Source organism: Heloderma suspectum, chromosome 11 (genome assembly GCF_057233095.1).
Source record: "Heloderma suspectum isolate Gila_16-S chromosome 11, 16-S_ref, whole genome shotgun sequence".
NCBI lineage: Eukaryota > Metazoa > Chordata > Lepidosauria > Squamata > Helodermatidae > Heloderma > Heloderma suspectum.
Genome location: NC_139468.1, coordinates 3,355,081 through 3,380,908, shown reverse-complemented (window position 1 = coordinate 3,380,908; position 25,828 = coordinate 3,355,081). Strand labels below are relative to the sequence as shown.

The 25,828-nt window shown below is 44.6% G+C and overlaps 1 protein-coding gene across 1 annotated transcript in view; it reads right to left on the bottom strand.

The window, feature by feature from the left end:
- Positions 1-25,111, bottom strand: part of CA12 (carbonic anhydrase 12) — a 41,672-nt gene extending 16,561 nt beyond the window's left edge. Inside the window, exons 1-8 of the mRNA XM_084816662.1 lie at positions 21,720-25,111; positions 13,383-13,403; positions 11,556-11,735; positions 10,556-10,698; positions 8,338-8,433; positions 3,337-3,400; positions 2,082-2,239; positions 776-902 (exon numbers count right to left, since the gene is read on the bottom strand). Coding sequence (XP_084672788.1) covers positions 776-902; positions 2,082-2,239; positions 3,337-3,400; positions 8,338-8,433; positions 10,556-10,698; positions 11,556-11,735; positions 13,383-13,403; positions 21,720-21,810 — 880 coding nt within the window. The 5' untranslated portion in view covers positions 21,811-25,111. The remainder of the gene's footprint in view (positions 1-775; positions 903-2,081; positions 2,240-3,336; positions 3,401-8,337; positions 8,434-10,555; positions 10,699-11,555; positions 11,736-13,382; positions 13,404-21,719) is intronic.
- Positions 25,112-25,828: the final 717 nt, after the last annotated feature.

Here is a 25,828-nt window from a genome sequence, read left to right as displayed (position 1 = left end):
TTTTGGGGCTCCCCTGCCACTACAGACGCTATTTTTTTCCAGAAAGTGGACACCTGTTGCCCACTCCTGCCATAACGCATTATGACATTCTGCAACCCTGAATCTTTATTTCTTTATATCTTTTTTGTCTAAGGTACAGGCCGTAAGTATCAGATCTTGCAGCCTCACAACAGTGGCACATGTGTTTGGACCCTTCCACCCGGCTGCATCCTGTGTGGATTTTGGTAGAGATCGGGATCTCATTGTGCATTGGAACAAATCAGTTGTGAGAGTCAACACTCATTAAGAAAACATCAACACGAGTTTTCTGTTTGTTACAGCACTTAAACCTGATCGTTGCAAAAGCAGGTGGGAGGCAAAATTAGATTTTATTAATTCGTTCTTCTGCCAGACAAGATTGATATCTTTTATAAAATGTGAAAGGGAGGTCTCAAGATTGTGAGTGCCCACATGTGGTATTTTCCTAAACCAAGGAAAGGGATTCCTTTAGATCTTGTGAATAACAGCATAATCCTACAGACATATCCATTCAGAAGTGAGTTTAGTGTGTTTTACTCCCAGGTAAGTGGGTAAAGAGTTGTGGCCTAAACTAAGCATATCCTTGGTAAAGAACACATGCCTATATGGATCCTGTATTCGAAATCTGTGGAGAAATATTATTTGCCAACTCACTGGTGGACTTGAGTGCTCGGTCACCACCACCTCAACTATCCTTCCTCAAAGTCAAACTAAGCAATCATTTGAGCATTTCTTTGCACAATCTTATGTTGCTTACCTTGTCGGAAGGAGACAGAAACTAGCCTTTCATCGAACTCTTGGACTCTCCGGAAGTTGTTCACCATTTCCAGGGGGGCAGGATCATTAGGCTGTGTGCAATACAAAGCCGTTTCCAGGGCCAGCAGCTGTGAGCAAAATACACAAGCGTTATCATGTCAGCTGAATAGCAAGAATAGAAAGGCACCTTTTCCTTGGGCAATATCTTCCATTGCCCAATTGTTGCTACAGCTGAACAGTTTCACCTAATATCCAGTTTAATTTTGCGGTAGCTTGAATGTATTATCTCTTGTTACGCTACTGGCTGCAAACCAAAGCAGAATTAAACATGCAAATTGTGTAACAAGAAAAATACAGATTTGGTAACATTATTATCTGATATACACAGTGGAGATCTGGAAGTCTGCTAGTGGTTGTCATGGCTGACATAATTATGGGAAGCTGTGCAGGTGTGTGTATATGTGTGGGCACAGAACAGAATTTAGGAGACCTGCGCACGCGCGCGCACACACACACACACACACAGTTAAATGCAATCCTGCATGTGTCTATTCAGAAGTAAGCCCCACTGAGTTTCTCCCAGGTAGGTACACGTATACGACTGCAGCCTTAGCATGTTTCAGTATGTTTTATGAGGGCTCATTAAATCAGCCACATTTGGGGTTTATATTCCGTCTCTGCCAGTTTCTTTTTATGTCAGCCCAGTCTGAATGTGGATGTGCTCATCTGGTTGTCTACACGCATTACCTGCATTCAAATTTGGCCATTAGTGCATATGCTTCAGTTTTGTTTTGATTTTGCAGAAGACACGGGGCTTGTGCTGGAACGCTCAGACAGGTGTTTCACTGTGGCCACCTTCAGCATATAGGCAGGGTTTGCCCAAGAGATGTTGGTGCCACAAGCAGGTATGCTGCACGTATGCCCCAGGTCTCTTGCAGTGTTTCATGGAATGCTGGGATGCAATTCTCAGTTTGTCCACTAATTGCTTGCATGGATGGAACAATACATTTTTGATTCAGGTCATACTATATGGCTTTCAGTTAGATTAGTTCTGGCAACTTTATTTTCTGAAATTAAGTACTAGCGTAGACATTTGAGTTTAATCTCTAATTTGAGTCCATTGGAAGCTATATGAAGCGAATACGGTAGATGGGAGAAATGGCCATTGCAGAAGGAGCATCAGTCAAGGTTTCAGAAGGTTGTGTAAGTAGGTGTAAAACTCTGAAGGCAGGTATACTCATCACAAAAAATTACAGGCAACACCACCAACTTTAACTAAGAATAATATATGTTTTATGGAAACTTACCTGGTCCTCTGAAATTTGTACCGGTTTTCGAAAGACTGTCCAAAGAACACTTGGGTAGCAAGGAGGTGTGGTCAGGGATCCTTCATAGCGGTAATATTCATCCAGTCTGTCTGGGAGCAAATCTTGGATATTGAAACCTGGGATGAAGGTTTCCTGATCTGAAAGAGATGGCCCGTGTTTTATTAACTGTATTTTTAACAGCCCACCTCTCAACTTTTTCTTTTTAGGTGGAACACTCCCTAATCTTTTACTTTCATCCCCTTCTCCATCATTCCAGATGGGATAGCCCATCTGTGTGCTCAGCTAAATTAGTGCTATCAGCAGTCACCCACGCTGATTGGCTGTAACTGTGCATCTAGCTAAGGTTTATTTAACCCATGGTTTGTTGCCCTACCCAAGGTTTGTCTGGCAGATGATAGAATAAACTGTGGTTTGTTTTCTCAATCCCTGGGTTGTTTCCTTCCTTCCTCCTCCACCTACTCCCTCCCTGTATCCCAAATGTCTTTGCGGCGCTATAGGACTGGCATGTAGATCAGCTGTTTGTTTTACTACTCTTGCCTGCTACTTCTGTAGCTTGGTGAAACAAACCATTAAAAATTCACAGTTCTGGGTTCACTTATAACAACCCATGGTTTAAACAACCTAGAATTCACAACCCAAATAACAAAACGTGGGTTCTCCTTCTGGGTTGTTCATGGTTAACAAACCATGGTTTGTTACCGCAGCCGCATTTACACGTCACAACTAATCCAGAATTCAACAACCCATACCATAGGTTAGTGTCATGTGTGAACCAAACCAATATATTCTGCTCTAAAAGTCAGAGCAATTACAGCCAATCAGCATGACTGGTTGCTGAAAATGCTCCTTTTGCTGAGCACAGAGGTGATCCAGTGTTGTCCTCATGACAGCTGCTTGACTGCAGGTGGCTTCCTAACTGTCATCCCTGTATAAGGAATAACCAGGGTGGGGTGGGGGTATTTTGGTGGATGGAACACAGGCAGAACGTATCACATTTCTTTTTTTAATCAGTAAACTGGCTTGCTTGCAAACAGTTTGGTACATTCCGCTTGGAGGTTCCTGCATTCTATGAACCAGGTACAAAAGCAAGCTGCATTTAGCAAACCAACCCCACACCAGTAGCCACTGATGAGTTAACCTGCACTGTCTGCAGGCATATCCTAAACTGGTTAAGTCTTCTCACTTGGCTATTTTGGACTGGGACACTCTTTGCAGTTGGCATTCTCTTTCCTACCTTTGTACTTCACATTTTGGAAGTGACTGAAAATCTTTTCATATGATGGATTGAACGGGCCGATCTGTAACAAAATAAACAGGATTTTTTTCAAAGTGATCACAATTGTGTATAGTTTTAGGCCTAGCGAGCCCTTGCAGGTCACTGCTGGGCACCATTAAGGGTGGCAGAGTAGAAGATGCAGATCGAAACCACAGGGCACAATCCAGCAGGAAAATCTTCTGTGCAAGTCCCATTGAAATAAACGGGAGCTGTGCAAGAGCATGGTGGCACAGCTCCTGTTCATTTCAGTGGCTCTTGCACAGGAGTATGTCTGGTGGATTGTGCCCCCGTGTTACTATGCAGGGAGGACCATGTGGATTTTCTGCCTTGGGCATCAAAGTGTTTTGGTCTGGCCCTGTTGTTTGGTTTCCACCTTCATTTGTTTGTGAAATAAGCCACCGATTTAGTGGGCTGAGGTAATTTCTTTTCAGAGCACGAATACACCTATAATTCTGTCCCATCTACTTTTGAGTAGCCCCTGAGCTGCTCTCACGAGGATAATGGCACCTTGTGGTGAGTGATTTCTTTGACCACGCTCTGAAATACTTAATAGTCATGATTATAGTTCATGAAACCCTTTGCAAAATATCACTGCAAAAGTAAACCAAACACTTTAGGTGACCGAAGTGCGTTTGGGAGGAGGAAGAAATGTTCTATGCAAGAAATGTAACATGTATGAAAAAGCTTACAAGAGGGCAGCAGTCATAGAATCATAGAATAGTAGGGTTGGAAGGGGCCCGCAAGAAGATCGAGTCCAACCCCCTGCTCAATGCAGGAATCCAAGTCAGAGCATCCCTGGCAGGTGGCTGTCCAGCCTCGTCCTGAAGGCCTCCAGCGTGGGAGAGCCCACTGACTCCCCATGTAGTTGGTTCCATTGTCGTATTGCTCTAACAGTCACAAAGTTTTTCCTGATGTTCAGCCGGAATCTGGCTTCCTGTCACTTGAGCCCATTATTCCGTGTCCTGCACTCCGGGATGATCGGGAAGAGATGCTGGCCTTCCTGTCTGTGCCAGCCTTTCTTGAAGAGCGCTATCCTGTCTCCCCTCAGTCTTCTCTTCTCAGTGCTAAACATGCCCAGTTCTTTCAGTCTCTCCTTCAGCTAGACAAGGGCAGGAAAGCAAGGCAGCCTTGCCTTGCCTCCTCCTGCCCCATCAGTCTGGAGGGAGAAGCCCGGGACGTGGGCAGTATTGCAAACAGCCAGGATCTAGACGACAGTTCACAGGGGCACATGCACCAATGTATCCCTAGTTATATACTTATATTGCACCCCAGTGTGGACCTAGTCACCTTGGGAATCAATCTTGGCTGAAAAGCAGGGCATAAGTATAATAAATAAAATGAAATGGGAGGCAGAGCAGATCTGCTTTTGCAGGGGGGCTTCTTGCCCTGGCAGACATCTCAGTATATTGCACCTCTGTTTATTAGGGAGAGGACCTTTCAGTTAAACTATGGAATTTGCAACCACAAGATGTAGTGATGGGCACCAATTTGGAGGGCTTTGAAGGGGATCAGACAAATTTGAGGAGGAGAAGGCTATCAGTGGATACTAGTCCTGATGGCTCTGTGCTACCTCCAGCATCAGAGGCAGTATGCCTATGCACACTTGGAGATCACAAGCAGGAGGGTGCTGTGCACTCATGTCCTACTTGTGAGTTTCCCACAGGCAGCTGGCTGGCCACTGTGTGAACAGAACACTGGGCCAGATGAACCGTTGGTCTGTGTAGGGATTGGGCTCAGCACCTCTGCAGACGTGTCCCAAGAAGACATGGAAATGGATTCTGAGTCAGACAGGGAGTGTGAGGTGGAAAGTGTTCTTGAGTCACCAAGGTTGCAGAATGCTGGTGAGAATAACTATGCGAGAGAGGGTGAAGCCCAGCTGCAGCCTAATTATCTGGATAATCGCCAGGTCAAGGCCTCGGAATCCATGGGAACGCAGGCTCCTAAAGACAAGGAGGAGGGGGTAGGAATGCAAGATCCCAGGGTCAGATGTCAGTTGAAAAAAGGGCCAACATAAGGTCACGGGACACTCCAAATGACTGGCAGCCAAAGAGGTGACCCCCCTGGAAAGACCCACCTTGAGGACAGGGCCTACTAGCCCACTGGTATTCAGAAGGGAGGCCCATAGTAGCCAGTGGCATTTTCATAACAATGCTCTTTCATGGTGCCTTAACCCAGGTGACTACCTGAAATCTACGCGATCCTGTATTATGCAAAGTCACTTAGAAAAGTCTGTCTCTAATGGGTGCAATGCTCCAGCAAAGGAGAACGTCACCTTGTCGTGGTGCTGGAGCTTGAGCACCTCAATGACGTTGTGAGCTAAACCATGAAGGGACACCCAAGACGGGAAGGTCATGGCAGAGAGGTCAGACTGAATACAATCCCTGGGGAAGGAAACGGCAACCCACCCCAGTATTCTTGCCATGAAAACTAAATGGATCAGTACAACCAGAGATATGTCGGTATACCATCGGAAGATGGGACTCCCAGGTCGGAAGATGGTCAAAATGCTACTGGGGAGGAACAGAAGATAAGGCTGGAGTTAAAATCGCTGGAAGAAACATTAACAATCTCAGATATGCAGATGATACCACTTTGATGGCTGAAGGTGAGGAGGAGCTGAGAAACCTCATGACAAAGGTGAAAGAAGAAAGTGCAAAAGCTGGGTTGCAGTTAAACCTCAAAAAAACCAAGATTATGGCAACCAGCTTGATTGATAACTGGCAAATAGAGGGAGAAAATGTGGAGGCAGGGACAGAGTTTGTCTTTCTAGGCGCAAAGATTACTGCAGATGCTGACTGTAGCCAGGAAATCAGAAGACGTTTACTTCTTGGGAGGACAGCAATGACAAATCTTGATAAAATAGTGAAGAGCAGAGACATCACACTGACAACAAAGGTCGGCATAGTTAAAGCAATGGTATTCCCCGTAGTAACCCATGGCTGCGGGAGCTGGACCATAAGGAAGGCTAAGCGAAGGAAGATAGATGCTTTTGAACTGTGGTGCTGGAGGAAAATTCTGAGAGTGCCTTGGACGGCAAGAAGATCAAACCAGTCCATACTCCAGGAAATAAAGCCAGACTGCTCACTTGAGGGATGATCTTAAAGGCAAAACTGAAGTACTTTGGCCACATAAAGAGAAGACAGGATACCCTGGAGAAGATGCTGATGCTAGGGAAAGTGGAAGGCCAAAGGAAGAGGGGCCGACCAAGGTCAAGATGGATGGGTGATACTCTGGAGGTGATGGACTCAACCTTGGGGGAGCTGGGGGTGGCGACAGCCGACAGGAAGCTCTGGTGTGGGCTGGTCCATGAAATCATGAAGAGTCAGAAGCGACTGACCGAATAAACAACAAAATGGGTGCATGAGGATTCTGTTTGTAGCCTGAGGCAATGCCTGTTTGCTTGTAGTATGCATAATAAAAGTAATTGACTGGAAATACGACCTGGCAGTTTGATTGCAAAGAAAGCCAGGCGCTGGGTCTCTGACAGTCTGATGCAGCAGGTTATTTTATTTTATTATGTTATGTTCTTATCTCCGGTATCAAAAATGTCTTGCAGACAGCTTCATTGTTCACAATGAAGACAAAAATATTTTGGGCAGGGGAGGAGGTTACTTCTGAAGATGATCGCTCTGTGTCTGGGAAAACTTTGTCCACTTTGGCAGCAATTCCTTCTACCCCCTTTAAGGACAAAGTGGGCCTGCGAGTCCTATTATTAAGATGTCCTGCAGAAATTGGGTGAAAGCTCTTCAGAATCCTGAACTTGACTACAACAGGATTCTTGTGAATACAGGCAATGTAGCATGTAACATCGGAACAGACATTTTAAGTTAAAAGATTTGACTGAATAATCTGTGTTATTTGGTGAAGGTGTGTTTTCCTGTTTTGGCTTCCCATGTTTGGGAAGCCAAAACAAAATTCAAAGTGATCTGGATAGACTGGAGCGCTTGGGCAGAAAACAACAGAATGACATTTCATAGGGATAAATGCCAAGTTCTGCACCTAGGAAAAAGAAACCAAATGCACAGTGACAAGATGGGGGATACATGGCTCAACCACACTACAAGCGAGAAGGATCTTGGAATTGTTGTCGATCACAAGCTGAATATGAGCCAACAGTGTGATGTGGCTGCAAAAAAGGCCAATGCTATTTTGGGCTGCATTCATAGAAGCATAGCTTCCAAATCCTGGGAAGTACTAGTTCCCCTCTACTCAGCACTGGTTAGGCCTCATCTGGAGTACTGTGTCCAGTTCTGGGCACCACATTTTAAGAAGGATGCAGACAAACTGGAGAGGGTTCAGAGGAGGGCAACAGAGATGATCAGGGGACTGGAAACCAAGCCCTATGAAGAGAGACTGAAAGAACTGGTCATGTTTAGCCTGGAGAAGAGAAGACTGAGGGGAGATATGTTAGCACTCTTCAAGGACTTGAAAGGTTGTCACAGAGAAGAAGGCCAGGATCTCTTCTTGATCATCCCAGAGTGCAGGACACGGAATAATGGGCTCAAGTGACAGGAAGCCAGATTCCGGCTGAACATCAGGAAAAACTTCCTGACTGTAAGAGCAATACAACAATGGAACCAATTACCTGGGGAGGTGGTGGGCTCTCCCACACTTGACTGGAGGCCTTCAAGACGAGGCTGGACAGCCATTTGTCAGGGATGCTCTGACTTGGATTCCTGCATTGAGCAGGGGGTTGGGCTCGATGGCCTTGTAGGCCCCTTCCAACCCTACTATTCTATTATTCTATGATTCTATGTGCATCACCAATCACCACTTTTGTCAGAGAGGAGCAGAGCTTTCTGTTTCTCCACTAGAAAAATGATAATGCTGGTATTTCAAAACACAGAGAAATGGTGCTCTTCTGAACATGCAAAATAAAGTATCCCTAGTTGGAAGAGTGGTTTGTAGCTGTGAGACCTCCCAGTTGTTGCAGGACTGAAGAAAAAGAGAACCTCTTACCTCAATCAGGATCGCCAAGACTGCCAGGCCGTCTGACTTGTCTACTGCTGATTTCAAATCTGGATATCTGTCAGAGTTATAATGCACTATGTGGAGCTACAGGGAGGCAATAAAATGGCAGGATCAACTGAATGCATAATAAACTTGCAAAGGTTACAAAAGAGAATCAGTTTTACTGGATGCCTCAGTGCAGTGTTTGATGCCTCTTAAACACCCAGGAGCTATGTAAACCCAGTCTACATTCTGAAAAGCCAAATCAATGGACCAGAATTATAGCCCAAACACTTCAAGGAAAAATCAATGGACCAGAATTATAGCCCAAACACTTCAAGGAAAAATGCAATCCAAGAATATTCATTCTTGTGCAATTTCTGTTCATTTTTGCACAAATTTCATCAAAATGAACGGTGGTTACACTGAGGCCTTCATACAGCCCAAACCTGGCCCTATTATAGGCCATCAGAACTGTGGCAAGAACTCCAGAAGGGGCACATTTTAGAAGGGCGGCAGAAAAGGGGGATGGGCCATGAGTACAATTTACAAGGAAACGGTGCTGTGCAACCCCTGCTGGAACTAGCAGGAGTTGTGCAAGAGCAGGGTATTTCAGTGAGGCTTGTACAGTTTGTGACAACTTGTGCCCCACGTGAATAACTAGGAAGGGGTGGGGTTGCATCCTTGGATTTTCTGCCTCAGGCACCGAATTGGCTTAGGCTATACTCACGGCCCTTTGTCATTGACCTGGAATTATAACTGCAGGGCACCCTGGGCTTTCTGCTAAACTTGTAATTAGTCTTGAGACATGAAACAGCTTAGTGGCTATGGACTGAGGGAACGGAGCATAATGACAATTCATTGCTGGATCCCCTGACTGGATTGTGCTGTGTTCATAAATAGGTCTCCTCCCAGGAAATTCTGTAGAGCAAACATCTAAGCTAGGAATCCGCAATAATAGAATTCAAAGTTATTAGCGGATGAGGATTAATCAACAGCTAGTAGCACACACTAGTATTGCTGCAGATGTGGTAGTTTCACCATGTATGGAAGTTCAAAAAGGAAACTGACCAAAAAAAAAGAAAAAGACTTTTGACAGTTTCCTTTCTGAAAGTGTTTGCTTTATAGTTTGACGCTGCAAAATTTGCAAATCTGATGTTCGCCTGACAAAAGGGAAAAATGAATCAAGGAAATGGATGAAAGAGAATACAACTTCTTGAAGACCTAAAAAACATTATTTTTAAAAAGTATTGTGAAAGTCAAAATATTGTTAATTTACTGGAAGTGTCTGGTCAAAAAACAATGTATTTATATTTTTAAAAATTATACGCCACATTTCCATCCAGAAAAGGGCCCTCAAAATGGCATACAACAAATAAAAAGTGCAGTGAACAAGGCCAGCCTTGCCATGCAGCAGAGTGAAGCAAACTGCTTCAGGTACCACCATTGAGGGAAGGAGAGATGAATGCAAGAATTTACTGTTGTCTGCTGTGGACCTGTTGTATTCTGGCATTTTAAATGCTCTTCAGATTTAATTGTACTGAGATTTTAATTGGGGGTCTTTATAAAGTGTTTTCATAAATAAATACAATAAATTGGTGCAGCTTTGAAAAATGTCAGCTGTAGCATTTCTGGGGTGGCATTTCTGCCTTGCCCTAAGCAGCAAAATATCTTGCAGCAGCACTGATGATGAGAGGGAATAACAAAATTATACAATAAAATATTTGAGCAGCAGAGGAAACATGACCAGTATCAGCAAAAAGACCAAGCAGCAGCTTCAATCAATCTCAATCAGTTTATTTCAGCCTACAGACCATAACACCCAAGCAGCAGCTTAAAAATCAAACCATTTTAAAGGTTTGGTTTTTAAGGGGAGGAGGAAGAGGATTAACCAATGTTTGACAAGCACACTGGAAAAGGATGGTCTTCACTAGCTGATGGAAGTTTAATGAGGAAAGAGGACAGATGAACGTCTGTGAGAAGGACGTTCCGCAGTCTGGCTGCTGTAGTTCATCCAGGTTTCACACAGGAAGTTGCCTCCTTCCCAGGGACACGGATGGAGGTGGTGAAGGCAAGGAAGATGAGGCAGCACTGAGGAAGCTGAAGCTCCAACTTTTTGTCCTCTCCAGCTTTTTGTCAGCTGAAAGCCGCTGTCCAGTTCCCTGTTGTCATCTTAAATGCACACAGAGACAAATAAGTTCAATAAATAAATGCATAGCAATCTTACTTCAGCGGCAAAATGCCTCCCACCAATCGTGTGCTCGGATCCTTCCTGCTTGTTCCTGTTTCCCCAGTGTAAGTGGAGCTGAGCTGCAGAGTACTGGGAAGGGAGGCTCCGGATGTGCATTGTCGAAGACAGACTCATTTTTACTACGAGAGAAGATGGAAGAGAGAAGGTGACAATACCCAGAATGAGACAGCAGGTGCCCTAACTTCAGAGAATGCCAAACGTTTAAAAATGCTCTTGTAACTTTCAAGGCAAATGAGTTTGGAAGTTTAACTCCCCCTATAGCCCTGAATACCTTATTTTAATTAAATGTGTTGGGGGAGATTCTCTTCTTCTGATGCTGTTCTTTCCATGCTGTGGCTACTGTCAAAATACTTCAGGATGCAACAGGTGAAGTGATGACTCCTGTTGACTCATCCTTGTCGGATGTAGTCCTATGCAAGCTCTGGGGTCATACAGTCCCCTTCACTAGACAGAATGAAAAGTATCCAATATAAAGTTTGCCTTTCTGTGGTGAAGAGGCTGGCCAACTGAAATTTTTGGGATGGAGAATTCTATCTGAAAAAGAGTTCTGGATTAACCATCAGACTAAATATGCAATAAACATCGCTTCGGCTATTGGGCAGTATAGAAATGTAATACATAAATAAATAGGGCTGTGTCTCCTCTGCTGTCAAAAAGCCGGGAGAGTGGGTAAGCAGAGTTAAACTTCTGCACCAACTATAGTTTCTCTTGGTAATAAGACTAGTTTAAGCACTGCTGGGGCTACCCTTGAAGACTGTTCGGATGCTTAGGCTGGCACAAAATGGTTTTCCATTCTGTTTTATTTGGGACTTTTCTGATTATGATGGAATAGTGGAAATAAACTCTGCTTTTTCACATCAAGACAAACTCAGACTACTCAGTAATATCTTTATTTTCTGGACAGAATTCCTCAGTTTTACAAAGATGGCTGATTTTGAATGTTTGAATTTTCTTACTCCAAGTTGCCTTCCCTTACCCGAGTGTCCGTTATTCGTCAAAAGAAACTGTTCGATGGAGGATATGTTGTAGCCTTCCAGTTCTATTGGCAAAAGAGTGGAATCATACTGGAGAATATCATTATGGAAGTTGATGGGAGACTGGAATACTCCTCCACAAGACGGATACTTCTTCGGCCACACTTTCTCCCCATCAGGACCTAGGGGAGCCAATAAAAAGGAATCCAGATTTTATGGTATTTATTTATTACATTTCTATACCGCCCAGTAGCCGAAGCTACGTTAATTCCATGCTTACCCTTCCCTTCAAGGAGCTTCCCTTTCCCTTCAGGCAAGCATGGTTCTCCCCGACCCCACCGCAGCCCCCAATGTTATCCGCGTAACCCCTGCACGCCTGCCATTGCACGCATTCCTTGGGCTAACTGGCCGGGGCTTCCTTATTTTACTTATGCTACTGCTACTAGCACCCTCTGCAGACTACTCAATATCCTAAGATCTCCGAGTGGTTTATGTAAAAAACAAACACACATATAATACAATATAGAAACCAATGTAAAAACAATATAAAACGACACAAGCATTTAAAACATTACAGAAACAAGCACAGCCGTGCAATCACACATTAGGGGAAGCCTGAGTAAACAGATACATCTTCAAGAAGCATCTAAAGCTCGCCAGTTGGAACACACCTGGGAGAGCATTCTGGGAAGGCCCACCTATGTGCTGTTACCTGACAACACACTGTTGGTCGTGAAACAACCTCCAAGGCTTCTTCAGCCTCTAAAATGTATTGCGGAGCACAAGGTCAGGTCCTGCGATAGGCAGGCAGTGTGAAGAAGCTTCTGGATCGGGACAAATGTTAGGAACCTACCTGTGAGCCAGTGCGGTGTAGGGGTCAGCTGGAGTGTCGAGTAAAACTAGGGAGACTCGGGATCAAATCCCTACACAGCCATGAAGCTCACTGGGTGACCTGGGTCCAGTTACTCTCTCAGCTTAACCGACCTCACAGGGTTATTGTGAAGATAATGGGGTGGGAAGAAGAGCCATGTACGTAGCCCCAAGCTCGTTGGAGGAAGGGCGGGGTAAAAGCATAAGGCCAACAAGCGCCTACCCTTGCCTGATCAGCAGAGCCGTCTCCTCTGCCTGCTGCACTTCCAGCTTTGGCTCAGGACCCCAAGATCCAGCAATGGACAGTAGGGACTGGGAACAACTCTTCCCCCAGCCTCACTCTGGCAGAGCCCTCAGTACCACATCCAGAGGAATGGAATAGTCTCCTTTATACACATGGCACGTGTGGTTCCTGTTTCTAGAGAAACTCCCACTTCTTGTCTTAATGCTGTGCAAAGGTTCCCTTCATGTTTCCTGCACGGACGGCAGGAGCGGGGGGGGGGGGGAGGTGGAAAGGCGAACTTTGTGTCTGACTGAGGCAGTGGGAAAGCCCTCCAGCAGCAGGGGAAGGAGTACATAGATGAGGCTGGGGTGCTGTTGCGCTCGTGTCCCGCTTGTGGGCTCCCGTGGGCAGCTGGTTGGCCACTGTGTGAACAGAATGCTGGGCTGGATGGAGCCTCGGTCTGACCCAGCACTGCTCTTCTTATGCACTAACTTCACGTGACACAAAAGCACTTTCCTTGGTAACTGATCTGTGATTGTTGCATCTCATCCACACATCACCTGCTGTTACCACATGATGAGCCTGCTTTTATGAACGAGCGGGAGTTTTGTAGGCCCTGGGACAACAAATGACATTCTGCTGCTAACTAAATTATGCCTCCCCAGATGTAATCTGACATTAGAAGTACAGGATTAGGAAATACAATGTAATCTTATGAACTAAAGCAACTACTTACCAATATAAGACCATTTAGAGTCTAGAAGGAAAAGAAAAGGATTATGAATGCCATCACTTTATTCACTTATATCACATACAAAAACTAGACCTAGTACATTAAAGTATAGCATTAATACAAAATAGGAGCCAACTATATCTGTATAATTCTCTTAACCGTGCAATCCTGTATGTCAGCCTTCCCCAGCGCAGCACCATCCAGCTATATTGGACTACAACTCCCATCCCATGGCCATTGGCCATGCTGGCTTGGTATGATGGGAATTGTAGTCCAGCCCATCTGAAGGGTGCCGGGTTGTGGGAGCCTAATGTACATGTTTTCTCAAAAGTAAGTTCTAATGTGTTCAATGATGCTTACTCCCAGGTAAGTGTACATAGGATCACAGCCTTATTCCTTGAGAATGCATGTTTCATATTTCTATTTTGTAAGCCACCTTGATGATCTTTAATAAAGAAGCAGGGTAAAAACTTTCAAAAAATATAATAGAAATATAAAGCAAAAGCAAACATACACTGTCTGGTTGCTGTGAATAGATCTCTCCCTGTGTGGGGTTTGTTTTTGTCTTTTTGCCTGATAAAAGAATGTTCATGTTCCTTTAAGGTCTGTGCTGGCCCTACCATTAGGCAGGGGGAGGCTGCCACCTCAGGCAGATGATTTTGAATGTCATGAAGTGGCAATTGATTGTTGGTTGCTTAATGTATTCTTGATGTATTATTTCTCCCAGGAGAGGTGCTTGTGGGATCTCCTCCCTGAGCTGCCATCTGGAAGCACCTTGACAACAATGCCGTGATTACTCGAAGCCAACATGGATTTGTCAAAAACAAGTCCTGCCAGACAAATCTGATCTCATTTTTTGATCAAGTAACCTCCCTTGTAGACCGTGGGAATGCTGTAGACATCATATACCTCGACTTCAGCAAAGCTTTCGACAAAGTGCCCCATGATCTCCTGATGAGCAAACTAGCTCGAAGTGGGCTAGATGAAACAATGATCCGGTGGATCCACAGTTGGCTACAGAGTCGGAGTCAAAGAGTGCTTCTCAATGGGAACTTCTCAAACTGGGGAGAGGTAACGAGTGGGGTACCGCAGGGCTCAGTCCTGGGCCCAGTGCTCTTCGACATTTTTATTAATGACTTGGAGGAGGAGGTGCAGGGAATGCTGATCAAATTTGCAGAGGACACAAAATTGGGCGGGATAGCTAATACCCTGGAAGACAGAAACAGAATTCAAAGTGATCTTGATAGGATGAAGCGCTGGGTAGAAAACAACAGAATGACATTTAATAGGGATAAATGCCAAGTTCTGCACCTAGGAAAAAGAAACCAAATGCACAGTGACAAGATGGGGGATACGTGGCTCAACAACACTACAAGCGAGAAGGATCTTGGAATTGTTGTCGATCACAAGCTGAATATGAGCCAACAATGTGATGTGGCTGCAAAAAAGGCAAATGCTATTTTGGGCTGCATTAATAGAGACATAGCTTCCAAATCCTGGGAAGCACTAGTTCCCCTCTACTCAGCACTGGTTAGGCCTCATCTGGAGTACTGTCTCCAGTTCTGGGCACCGCACTTTAAGAAGGATGCAGACAAGCTGGAGAGGGTTCAGAGGAGGGCAACAAAGATGATTAGGGGACTGGAAACAATGCCCTATGGCAGAGCTTTCCAAACTGTGTGTCGCGACACATTAGTGTGTCGCCGGCAGTGTGTAGGTGTGTCGCGTGAAAATTGTGCAAAGGGCACAGCGGAGTTCCCTTACTCACGTTTGCTTCGCTTGGTCCCTCCCCCGGAACTTCCTAAAGCAGCTAATGTTAAAGCAGCTTAGCTGCTAAGGCTTAGGTGCTTCAAAATTAGCTGCTTTAGGATCACGTGGCGTCTTAATGCAGGACGCATGTGATTGGCGGTGTTGGAGCGGTACGGCGAGGAGTATGGTAACGCTGGCTGCACGAGGAGTGTGGAGAATTAGAAGTTAGCAGAGCAATTAGTCGAGCAATTTGCAATCAGCTCAGGCGAGAGGCTTCCCCACATCCTCCATGCGGCTGCAGGGCGGCAGGGGAGAACAATGGCCCGCTGCACACCCCCAGAGCAGGGAGGGCTGCGCCGGGCAGGCGAGGAGCTTCGAGCCTGCACTCCCCAGAAAGGTAGAGGCGCAGGGCGAAGAGAGGGGAAGGGAAGCACTGCCCTGGGAGCAGAGCTCGGCCGACACCGGTGCGGAGAAGTGGCAGCGGCCACCAGCCCTGCATGGTTTCGGGCGTGCCCTTTGCGGACTTCTGCACCGCGCTGCCGCGCAGCCAGGCCAAAGTACCACACAGGTGGAAACACCACCTGGGACTGCACCAAGCAGGCCATCCACCATCTTGGCCAGTCGGAATGGAGCTCAGTTGATTTCTGCCATTTATTTTTATTTTTACTCTGCTGTAATTGTGGATCGGGACCATGGTGGCTTAGTGGTTAAGACGCTGAACTGCAGACTGGAAGGTCGGCAGGTCAGCAGTTCGAGACCTGAGTGCTGCGTGACGGAATGAGCTCCCATCTTCAGTCCCAGCTCCTGCCAACCTAGCAGTTCGAAAGCAAGAAATTGCAAGTAGATAAATAGGTACCGCCTTGGCAGGAAAGGTAACAGTGTTCCGTGCACCTCGGTGTTCAGTCATGCCGGCCACATGACCACGGAAGCATCTTCGGACAGCGCTGGCTCTTCGGCTTAGAAATGGGGATGAGCGCTGCACCCTAGAGTTGGACACGACTGGTTGGGGACACCTTTACCTTTAATTGTGGATTAACCACCCACTGGCAGTGTACCACCGGAGAGTGCTGGAACTGGACTCTGGACATAGGCATTGCAAATATTTACAGCAGTATAGCCTTGTAGTGAGACATATATATTTACACCATTTTTGTTGGACTTTTGCTTCTCTACTTCATGTGTTTTTGCAGCTGAGCTCCTACCTGGACCTATGTGTCCTAATATGTATTGTAAATACTTTAGTCAATTTTGTTTATTTTTCACATTTTCTCCTGGTCCTGATTCCCATCTTTATCTCACTTTATCGCTGTGGGAGTGGAGCGCAGGTGCTGTTATTTTCATAAGAAAGAACAGAGAAAGATAAGCACTAAAAACATGAAAGTATGGTACCAAATAAATTAAAGTGTCATTTTACCTCAAAAAACTGTCATTTGTCAGAAAAACCAGTAGGATACTTTAATGAGCTTTCAAAATCTATAAAGAAGCAGTCTGCATCATTCACAAAGAGAATGAAGACATCAGAGAAAGCTCAAAAGGCAAGTTACTTGGTTGCTCAAATAATTGCCAAAAACAAGGACCCACACGCTATTGCCGACACCACCATAAAGGAATCTTGCTGTGCTATTGTTTGAACAATGTTTGGGCCTGAATTTGAGATAGAAGTTAATAAAATCCCTTTGGCAGATAACACAATCGGAAGACGTATTCAAGACATGTCTGATGACATTAAGGAGCAAATGAAGGATATTTTTCAAGATGATAATATGATCTTTACATTGCAATTAGATGAAGCAACAGATGTCAGTGGGTTAGCACAATTATTGGTTTTTATACGCTTCATTCATACTGACAAAATTATTGAGCAATTCTTGTGTTGTCTAGAACTTCCAATGAGAACTAGAGGTGAATATATATTTAAAACTTTTGATTGCTTCATGAAGGAAAATAATTTGCAATGGTTAAATTGTGTAGGAATATGCACAGATGGCGCACCCTCAATGGTTGGTTCAACAAAAGGTTTTATAGCTTTAGCAAAGAAAGAGAATGAAAATCTTATAATTACTCATTGCTTTTTACATCGCGAAGCACTAGTCGCGCAAACCATTGGAAATGAATTAAGAAAAGTTTTGGACAAAGTGGTTCAAATGGTCAATTACATTAAAAGTAGACCTCTTCAATCAAGATTATTTGCTCATATTTGTGAAGACATGGGGGCAAGGTTTAAAAAGCTTCTACTACACACAGACGTTCGTTGGCTCTCAAGAGGTCGAGTGTTTTGTCGTGTATATGAACTGAGGGAAATGATGCTTAAACTTTTTGAGGAAAATCAGCAAAATGAATTCTGCAATCTAATTCAAAGCAAATTTTGGTGCACAAAATTGGCATATCTTGCTGACATATTTGAACATTTGAATAAAATAAACACCAGTATGCAAGGAAAAGGAGAAAATATATTAACAGCGGTAGATAAAATTTGTGCTATGAGAGACAAAATAGCAATTTGGGAAAGGAAAGTGAAAGAAGGAAATTTTGAAATGTTTTCCAAAACTGCTGAGTGCCAGCTAAAATGTGATATCAGCTCGCTAATTGTTGACTATTTAACATTGCTTGGAGAGAAAGTTCATCATTACTTCCCAAATGTTGAAATCCAAGACTATGATTGGATCAGAAATCCATTTCTTTCAACTGCAATGAGGAATTTTTCACTTATTGAAGAAGAAGAATTAGCTGACATAAAAAATGATCGAAATCTGTTAATGATGCATGAACAGGGTGACTTAGACAGCTTTTGGATTCACATTTCAAAAATGCATCCAAACATAACTAAAAAAGCGTTAAAAATTCTTCTGCAGTTTTGCACTACATACATTTGTGAAGTATCCTTTTCAACGATGGCAAACTTAAAGACACTGAAACGTGGAAGCTTAAAAATGCTTGATGACAAAATGCGAGTGTCTTTATCTAATATTCCACCAAATATTGAAAAGCTGTGTTCATCCCATCAACCTCATACATCCCATTAAAATGGTAAGTAGTTATTGGTGTTATTCAACTTTTTTAAATTCTTGCACATATTTACATACTGTTACGCATAAATGATAACAATGTATATTATTATCTTACAAATCATATATTTTTAAAAATATAAACGAAAGGTTTTCATGAGATATGTTGTATCCCCATACATTTCGTTATTACAATTTATGTATGTGTCCATATCTCTTATAACGGGTTAGTTTAACCTCCGGTTTGCTAGTAAAACTGAGTTACCTTGTCACGAAATGATGCATGTCTAAAAAGTGTGTCACCAACACAAAAAGTTTGGAAAGCTCTGCCCTATGGAAAAAGACTGAAAGAACTGGGCATGTTTAGCCTTGAGAAGAGAAGGCTGAGGGGAGACTTGATAGCGCTCTTCAAGTACTTGAAAGGTTGTCACAGAGAGGAAGGCCAGGATCTCTTCTCCATCATCCCAGAGTGCAGGACACGGAATAATGGGCTCAAGTGACAGGAAGCCAGATTCCGGCTGAACATCAGGAAAAACGTCCTGACTGTTAGAGCAATACGACAATGGAACCAACTAGCTAGGGAGGTGGTGGGCTCTCCCACGCTGGAGGAACTCAAGCTGAGGCTGGACAGCCACTGCCAGGGATGCTCTGACTTGGATTCCTGCACTGAGCAGGAGGTTGGACTCGATGGTCTTTTAAGCTCTTTTCAACCCTCCTATTCTATGATTCTATGAAACACACTTACTATGGAGGGAATCAGCCCCATTCAACACATTGGGAATTATTTCTGAGTAAATGTGCATAGGATTGTGCTGTAAACCCAGTAGTGCTGCCCTTGGGACATCTCTTTTTTCCTGGGAAGTGGGGAGCAGGTAACAATACAAACAATGAATCATAGTGCAAAGCAGATGTAATTATTTGTTGATCAAGCTATTCCCCCCACCCTCTTGTATAAAGGATATTTCCATTCTTAGCACTATGCATATTCTTGAGCATCCCTCATTCATCCAATGGGGCTAGTGCAGGTGAGTCCCATCATCTCTGGATTTGCTCAGTCTCTGAAACTGCTCTGACTTTTCCCCTTGTCCAACAGGGTTAATCGACAACTCCGCACCTCCACTTTGATTCTGAAACCACTTTCCTCCACATCTCTTTCCCTGCTCTGTAGCAGCATAAGTTCTAACATCTAAACTGCCTTTTAGCCACCTTTACAAGAACAGAAAAAAGCTTGAAATACATTTGCAGTTGGTTTCATCTTCTCTTATTTGGGGCTTTCAGTAGTCTTTCCCAGCAAACATCTTGTGCGTGGCGTACGTGAGAAGAACATGCCAGGGTCAACCCCACTATTCCCACAAAAACCTCCTGAGAACACACTACACAGGTGCCTCTGCCTCTCACTTCCTTCTACAACTGTACTTCTGTCTCTTGTTTCAATAGCGACACTGGAGAGCTGAGCCTCGGCTTCCTGTCTTGGATGTCAGAAGCTTTAATGCAAGTGAGACACTGCCTTTATTTATCATTTGTTTGATGTTTAGAGTTTCTAACCTACCTCTACAGTTAAAAATACTCCAGGCAGCTAACATGAACTGAGCCCACTCTTTGGAGCTACTGTCTCCCTTTGAATGAAGCCAGGAAGAAGACTTGCAGCACAGACCTCTAAGAATGCAGAGCAAGTTCCCTTTCTGAACCGCTGCATTATTCAGCTGTCTTTGCATTTGCAGTGAGCTCCGCTCAGGGTGGGATGGCTTTTTTCTAGACAAAAATATATCCAACATAGTGTAACTGCAGCAGCAAAAAGTCAAGAGTGGAGTGAACCCCCTACTTACCAGGGCTTGCCCAGATTTTCTCCTAATTCATCATCCTTGTTTTGTCTTTTGGGAGAAGCCTTCATTCTTTAATTTCTATCATACCTTTCTTCACGACAGTGAACAGGACAGCAGCCTTCCCCAATCTGGTGCTGTCGAGAGATGTTGGACTACAACTTCCATTGTCCCCAACCAGCACTGCCAGTGGCCTGCTGGCTGGGAGAGATGACAGTTGTGGTCTGATATGTCTGGAAGTCACCAGGTTGGGGAAGGCTGATATACATAGTTCTCTCACCCCACATTTTATCCTCACAACAACCCTGCAAAGCAGGCTGTGAGATACTGACTGGCCAAAGATCACTCTGCAAGCTTCATGGCTGAGCAGGGATTTGAACCTGTGTCTCCTTAGTCCTATCCCTTCCCCCAGGGGGATAGCAGTTAAATCTGTGAGGAAAGGGTGTTGTGCAGTTTGCCATTAAACTTGCCACAGCTGGTAAGATTCCATTTGCACTGGTGATATGCTCTAGGGGGGAATCCATATTATTATATTTTTTAATCATTGGAAAAGCCTGAAATGTTCTTATGTGGCCTATATGTCTGTAGGTATAGTCAACTACTTCCTCCCCTAATGACTGAAGTGGACTGAGAAGGGTGTAGCTCTAGAAACACAGTGGACTGACAAAGCAACCAAGCTTTCCAGCTCTGTCTGCAAGCCAGCTAAGTAGTCAATTTAATTCAGTGTTGTGGCTATGGGCTGTGAGACAGAATGCCTGCGCTCCAAATCATGTGTCTGTCAAGACCAGCATTGTGTACCTTGAGCAGCTGTGACTCTTCAGGGCCCCTTTGCATCACCTGCTACCTGATCATTGTAACTGGAAATGCCAGGGACTCCCTAGGCAGCCATAGGTCTGCAGAATGGACACATTATTACTAGCTAACTTGATAGGACTGTTGTAAGGATTACATGTGAAATACTTAAAAAAAGAAGCAGCAGCAAAAGTGCTGTATACTATTATTTGTACAGCTTCAATGGAGTGTGTGGTCTAAGCTATTGGAGCTATACGTCACCCTCTCTTTCTCCGGGAATATATGCTTTACAAGTGTTTCTTAAGGAGTCACTACAAGCATTTGTGCACTGCCAGCAAACAAACGAACAAACACGAGCACACCTCAGAATGCCCACTGAGACATCTACTACCTTCCAGAGGTGGGCGGGCGGGAGGGGGGCATTAGTCTATTCCCATAAAAGCAACAGAGTCCCTTAGCGCTTTAAATACAAAGGGTACTTCGAGACCAGGTTTTTAGAGTGCCGTCACCCTGCCTCATTCATAGAAGTTTATGGGAGGTCCAGATGATGGCGTCTTCTGTTGGTATCCCTCCTGTGTCTCCCTCCCACTTTTCCATCTTTTCCCTTAACGCAGGAAATCTGTTAAGGAGAAAAAGGCAGAACCCCTGCACAATGCCTTCTGACTGCTAGCACTAGGAGCTCTCCATCTGGAAGCCCCCTAAGAAATGTATTATGGCAACAGCTCTGGTGGGTTAGAGTCCACTTCATCCAATGCATGGAGTGTTATTCTCAGCTGGCAGGTATACACACACACATGGAGGGAGGGGTGTGTGTGTGTGTGTATGACAGACATAAAAGGTAGGGTGAAATTGTTATGGAATGCAACACAAAAAAATGCAGTCTGTGAGAACTGAATTAGAGGTTAGCTTCCCAACTGCAGCATGCATTACAGATGCTCTAGGAACACCAACATGAAAGAAAGCTGAAAATCCATTACCGTTCACAGGCGCTTGCATGGAAAGGTGAGCCTTGAGGAAGAGAAACAAGAGAGCAGCTGCAATAGCTGCACTGGACCTCGCCAATGTCATCTGAAGAAAAGCGTTTTGGCTTCCCTGAAATCCACACAGGATTGGCTACCCTTCCTTCAACTCAGCTGGCTTAGAAATGAGTGACACTTTCACAAACTGCTGCTGCTAATGAGTTACTGCCTTTCCACCCTGGCAGCTTTTGCTTCTCCACGACTCGACTCGGCCCCCAAACAAATGATGTCAGCAAAGGGCCTGCCTCCCTGTTCACATCATTTCAGAGAAAGAGCATCCCTCTCATCACCTCTCTGCTTGAGAAACATTCAGTCTTGGTCAGGAAAAACTTCACACCTCTTGGGGAGAATGCTAGTCCTTACTCAGTAAGTACAGCAGTGGTTTCTAAAAAAGCAAAACAAAACTGTAGCCCCTTCATACTAAACGTATGCCATCTTCTGGGGTCCCCACAGCTGAGGGCCAATGCAATTAATGTAATTAACATCCTTGCTTTTTGTTATCTAAACAGCAGCTCCAGGGAAGCCATTGTACACAATACTAAAAACAGGCAACAAATCCAGTATTGAAACCATACAATTACACGCTAAAAGCAAATTAGACAACAATAACTCTGCAACCAGCAACCCCCCAAAATAAATGCAATTTAAAATAACGTACATTTAATTTTTAAAAAATTAACATTCTAACATAATCAGATGTTAATGTGCCTTGGCAAAAAGAAATAGTTTAACTTGGTGCCAAAAAGAAAACAAAGTTGGCGTCAGTCAGATCTCCTTTGGAAGGCATTCCAAAGGATTGGGCACCACCACAGAGAAGGCCTACTCCTTCGCGGATACATAATGTATATCCCCCAGTGATGGTATTCGGAGAAAGGCCTCCTCTGAAGATCTGAATGCATGAGAATAGCATGGGAGGAGCGGCCCTTCATATCAGGTGTTCTTCCTTCCTTACAGGGGCTTGAGGGATTTAGTGGGTTTAGACAAATCCTGGAGGAAAAGACTATCAATGGCTACTAGTCTAGATGGCTATGTACTACCTCCAGTACCAGAGGCAGTGAGCCTATGTACCCCAGTTGCTGGGGAGCATGGGTGGGAGGGTGCTGTTCTGCTTGTCTCCTGCTTGTAGCTTCCTGGTCAACAGCTGGTTGGCTACTGTGTGAATAGAATGCTGGACTAGAGGGACCCTTGGTCTGATCCAGCAGGGCTCTTCTTATGCTGTTAGTGAGCCCTGATTGCTGGCCAACAAAAGGCACTTGGCCAGAGAGAAAAACTGGGAGACAAATTTTCCGAACATGCAGCCTTCATGCAATGGTGAAATCAGGATGCTCCGAGGTCACCAGCTGGCCATCACCAGTTTATAACTCCATCTTCCCAACTGTTGAAGACCAAGCCACCATGAAAACAGTAGAGGCCAGCATCATGGCCAGATTTCAGAGTTCATGCTACTCCTATTTTTGGCACAATATCACGACTAGCTGCCACTGCCCTATATCAAGGGGCTGGGGCAACTCCCCTATCAGGAAAGGTTACAACAGCTGGGATTGTTTAGCTTGGAGAAAGTGAGTGAGGGGAGACATGATAGAGGTGTACAAAATTATGTATGATGTAGAGAAATTTTTCTCCCTCTCTCATAATACTAGAATCCAGTGGGGTCCTCCCATGAAGCTGACTGGTGGGAGATTCAGGACAAATAAAAGGAGGGACTTCTTCACACAGTGCATGGTCAAACTATGGAATTTGCTACCACAGGATGCAGTGATGGCCACCAATTTGGATGGCTTTAAAAGGCGGTTGGACAAATTCCTGGAGGAGAAGGCTGTCAATGGCTACTAGTCCTGATGGCTATGTGCTACCTTCAGTATCAGAGGCAGAATGCCTGTATAGACCAGTTGCTGGGGAACATGGGCAGGAGGATGTTGTTGCACTCATGTTCTGGGTGTGGGTTTCCCATGGGCAGCCGGTTGGCCACTGTGTGAACAGAATGCTGGACTAGATGGACCCTGGTCTGATCCAGCTTTGGGGCTCTCCTTATGTTCTTATGTTAACACCCCAATCCACCCACCCACCTCCCATTCCAAAGGGAAGACAGGGAGGATTGTTGCTTCCGAGAAGAAAGGAAGATGATAGTCAAGAAGTTTCCAGCAGCAGAATGAGGGGGAAAGGAGGATGGACCATTCAATAAGATGGTGAGGAGGAACCCTGAAGAGCCAAGAATTCTCAGATCTGGTTGGAAAGCTGGGGCAAGGAATAACCATTCTTTTTTCCCATGAAGCATATAGATCTGAGACTCTCTTTGGAAGAAGGGGTTTGCTTTTAGAAGGGATTGGGCCCAAACCTTGTGCACGTGTTTGTGTTTGTGCGTATCCTGCTGCTGCAGCACGCGTGCCAAAGTCACGTTGATATGCTTCCCTGTCCTTAACCCACGGTCTCCAGGCACCTCTGACATTGCGCTACCCAGGTCCCCCCCCCCCATCTCTCCTTGTGGCTTGCCATAATTTGGTTTGATCATAGGTTGTAAGTCTGCGAATTTTGACATTTTTCATGTGATTGCATTTGGTCAGTCTTGCACTTTGACTTTTTCACCCCAAACTTCCTTCTAGTACTTTCCCTCCAGCCTTCAGACTAAAAGCATTTTGCAGGAGGTGTACTTTTATTTATTTTTATTTTATTTAAACTACTGGCTTAAAAAAAAAAAAGTCCTCAAAGTGGTTCACAACATCATTTGTTTCTTTCTCTCAGAGTTCTGTCTCACATGGGAGGTCAGGCTGGCATCTAGGAGCTGCAGGGCCTTTTCAGTTTCATCTCCAGAACTGTATTTATAATTATTTTATTCTCGAACTCTGGAATGAATTCCTATGCAAGGCCCATAAGACCCCTTCCCCGGTTGACTTTCCAGAGACAAGCTAGTTAAGACTTTTTTTTTCATTGTGCTTTTGGTAGTTGCTGCATAAATGTTCTTTCTGGTCAGCCGTTTTCAATCTGTGGTTTTGAAGGCAGTTTTATTTGTATTGCTTCTTTTTAATTACGTTTGGCGTGTTGTGATTAGGTTGTTTTTAATTCTGATGTGGGTGGGGAGGTAGAGCAGTTTGAAAACTGAACTTGAAAAGTGTTACAAGAGTACTTAAATAAATAACGCACTGTTGCAATATTGTTATTTAAACATCCATTGGAAAAAAACACACCAAATCAATCATTAGATTGCCAAGTGCATTAATTAGCAGTGTTGCATGAATGAAAGGGCTGTATCTGTTTGGAGATCTGTTGGCATGATGCCGTTGCGACCGTGTTGGATGTGGAGATTGGAAACTAAATTTCAGCCCTCACTGAGTTGCTATGAAGCTCATCTGATGACTGTTGAGAACTCGCTTTTCTTCAGTTTAACCTGCCTCTCGGGGTTGTTTTGAGGTGGAAATTATATAGACATAGGCCTGGCTCCCATATAACGCTAACCCATGGTATGGGTTGTTGAAGTCTGGGTTTTTGTGATGGGTGACCATGACTGTGCTAACAAACCATAGTTTGTTCACCACAACAACCCAGAGGTGGAAGGCAAGAATGGTTTTTTTTAAAGCCAGCTGCTGTACATGCCAATACTGCAGGGCTACCAAGGCACTTAGGATACAGGGAGGGAGCAGGCAAAGGAGGACAAACAACTCAGGGATTAAGAAAACAAGCCACAGCTTGTTCAATCATCTGCCAGACAAGCCCTGGATAGGGCAACAAACTATTAGGTTAACACCCCCTGCCCCTGATCAGATAGCATTATATGTGAACCGGGCTGTGCTTTAAAAGCCATTTTATAGTTCTGTGAATGGGGCTCAGGATCTCTTAACAGAAAATCACAAGCACCCTCCCTCCCCAAACTACCATTTCCCAGGAACCTTCAGGGAAGTCGTGAGAGTTAATCATGGGAATCATAGACTCATAGGGCTGGAAGGGGCCCACAAGACCATCGAGCCCAACCCAATCAGTGCAGGAAGCCTGATTCCCAGGCGGTCTCCCATCCAAGGACTCACCAGGGCTGACCCCACTTAGCTTCCGAGATCAGACAAGCATTGTATGTTTTG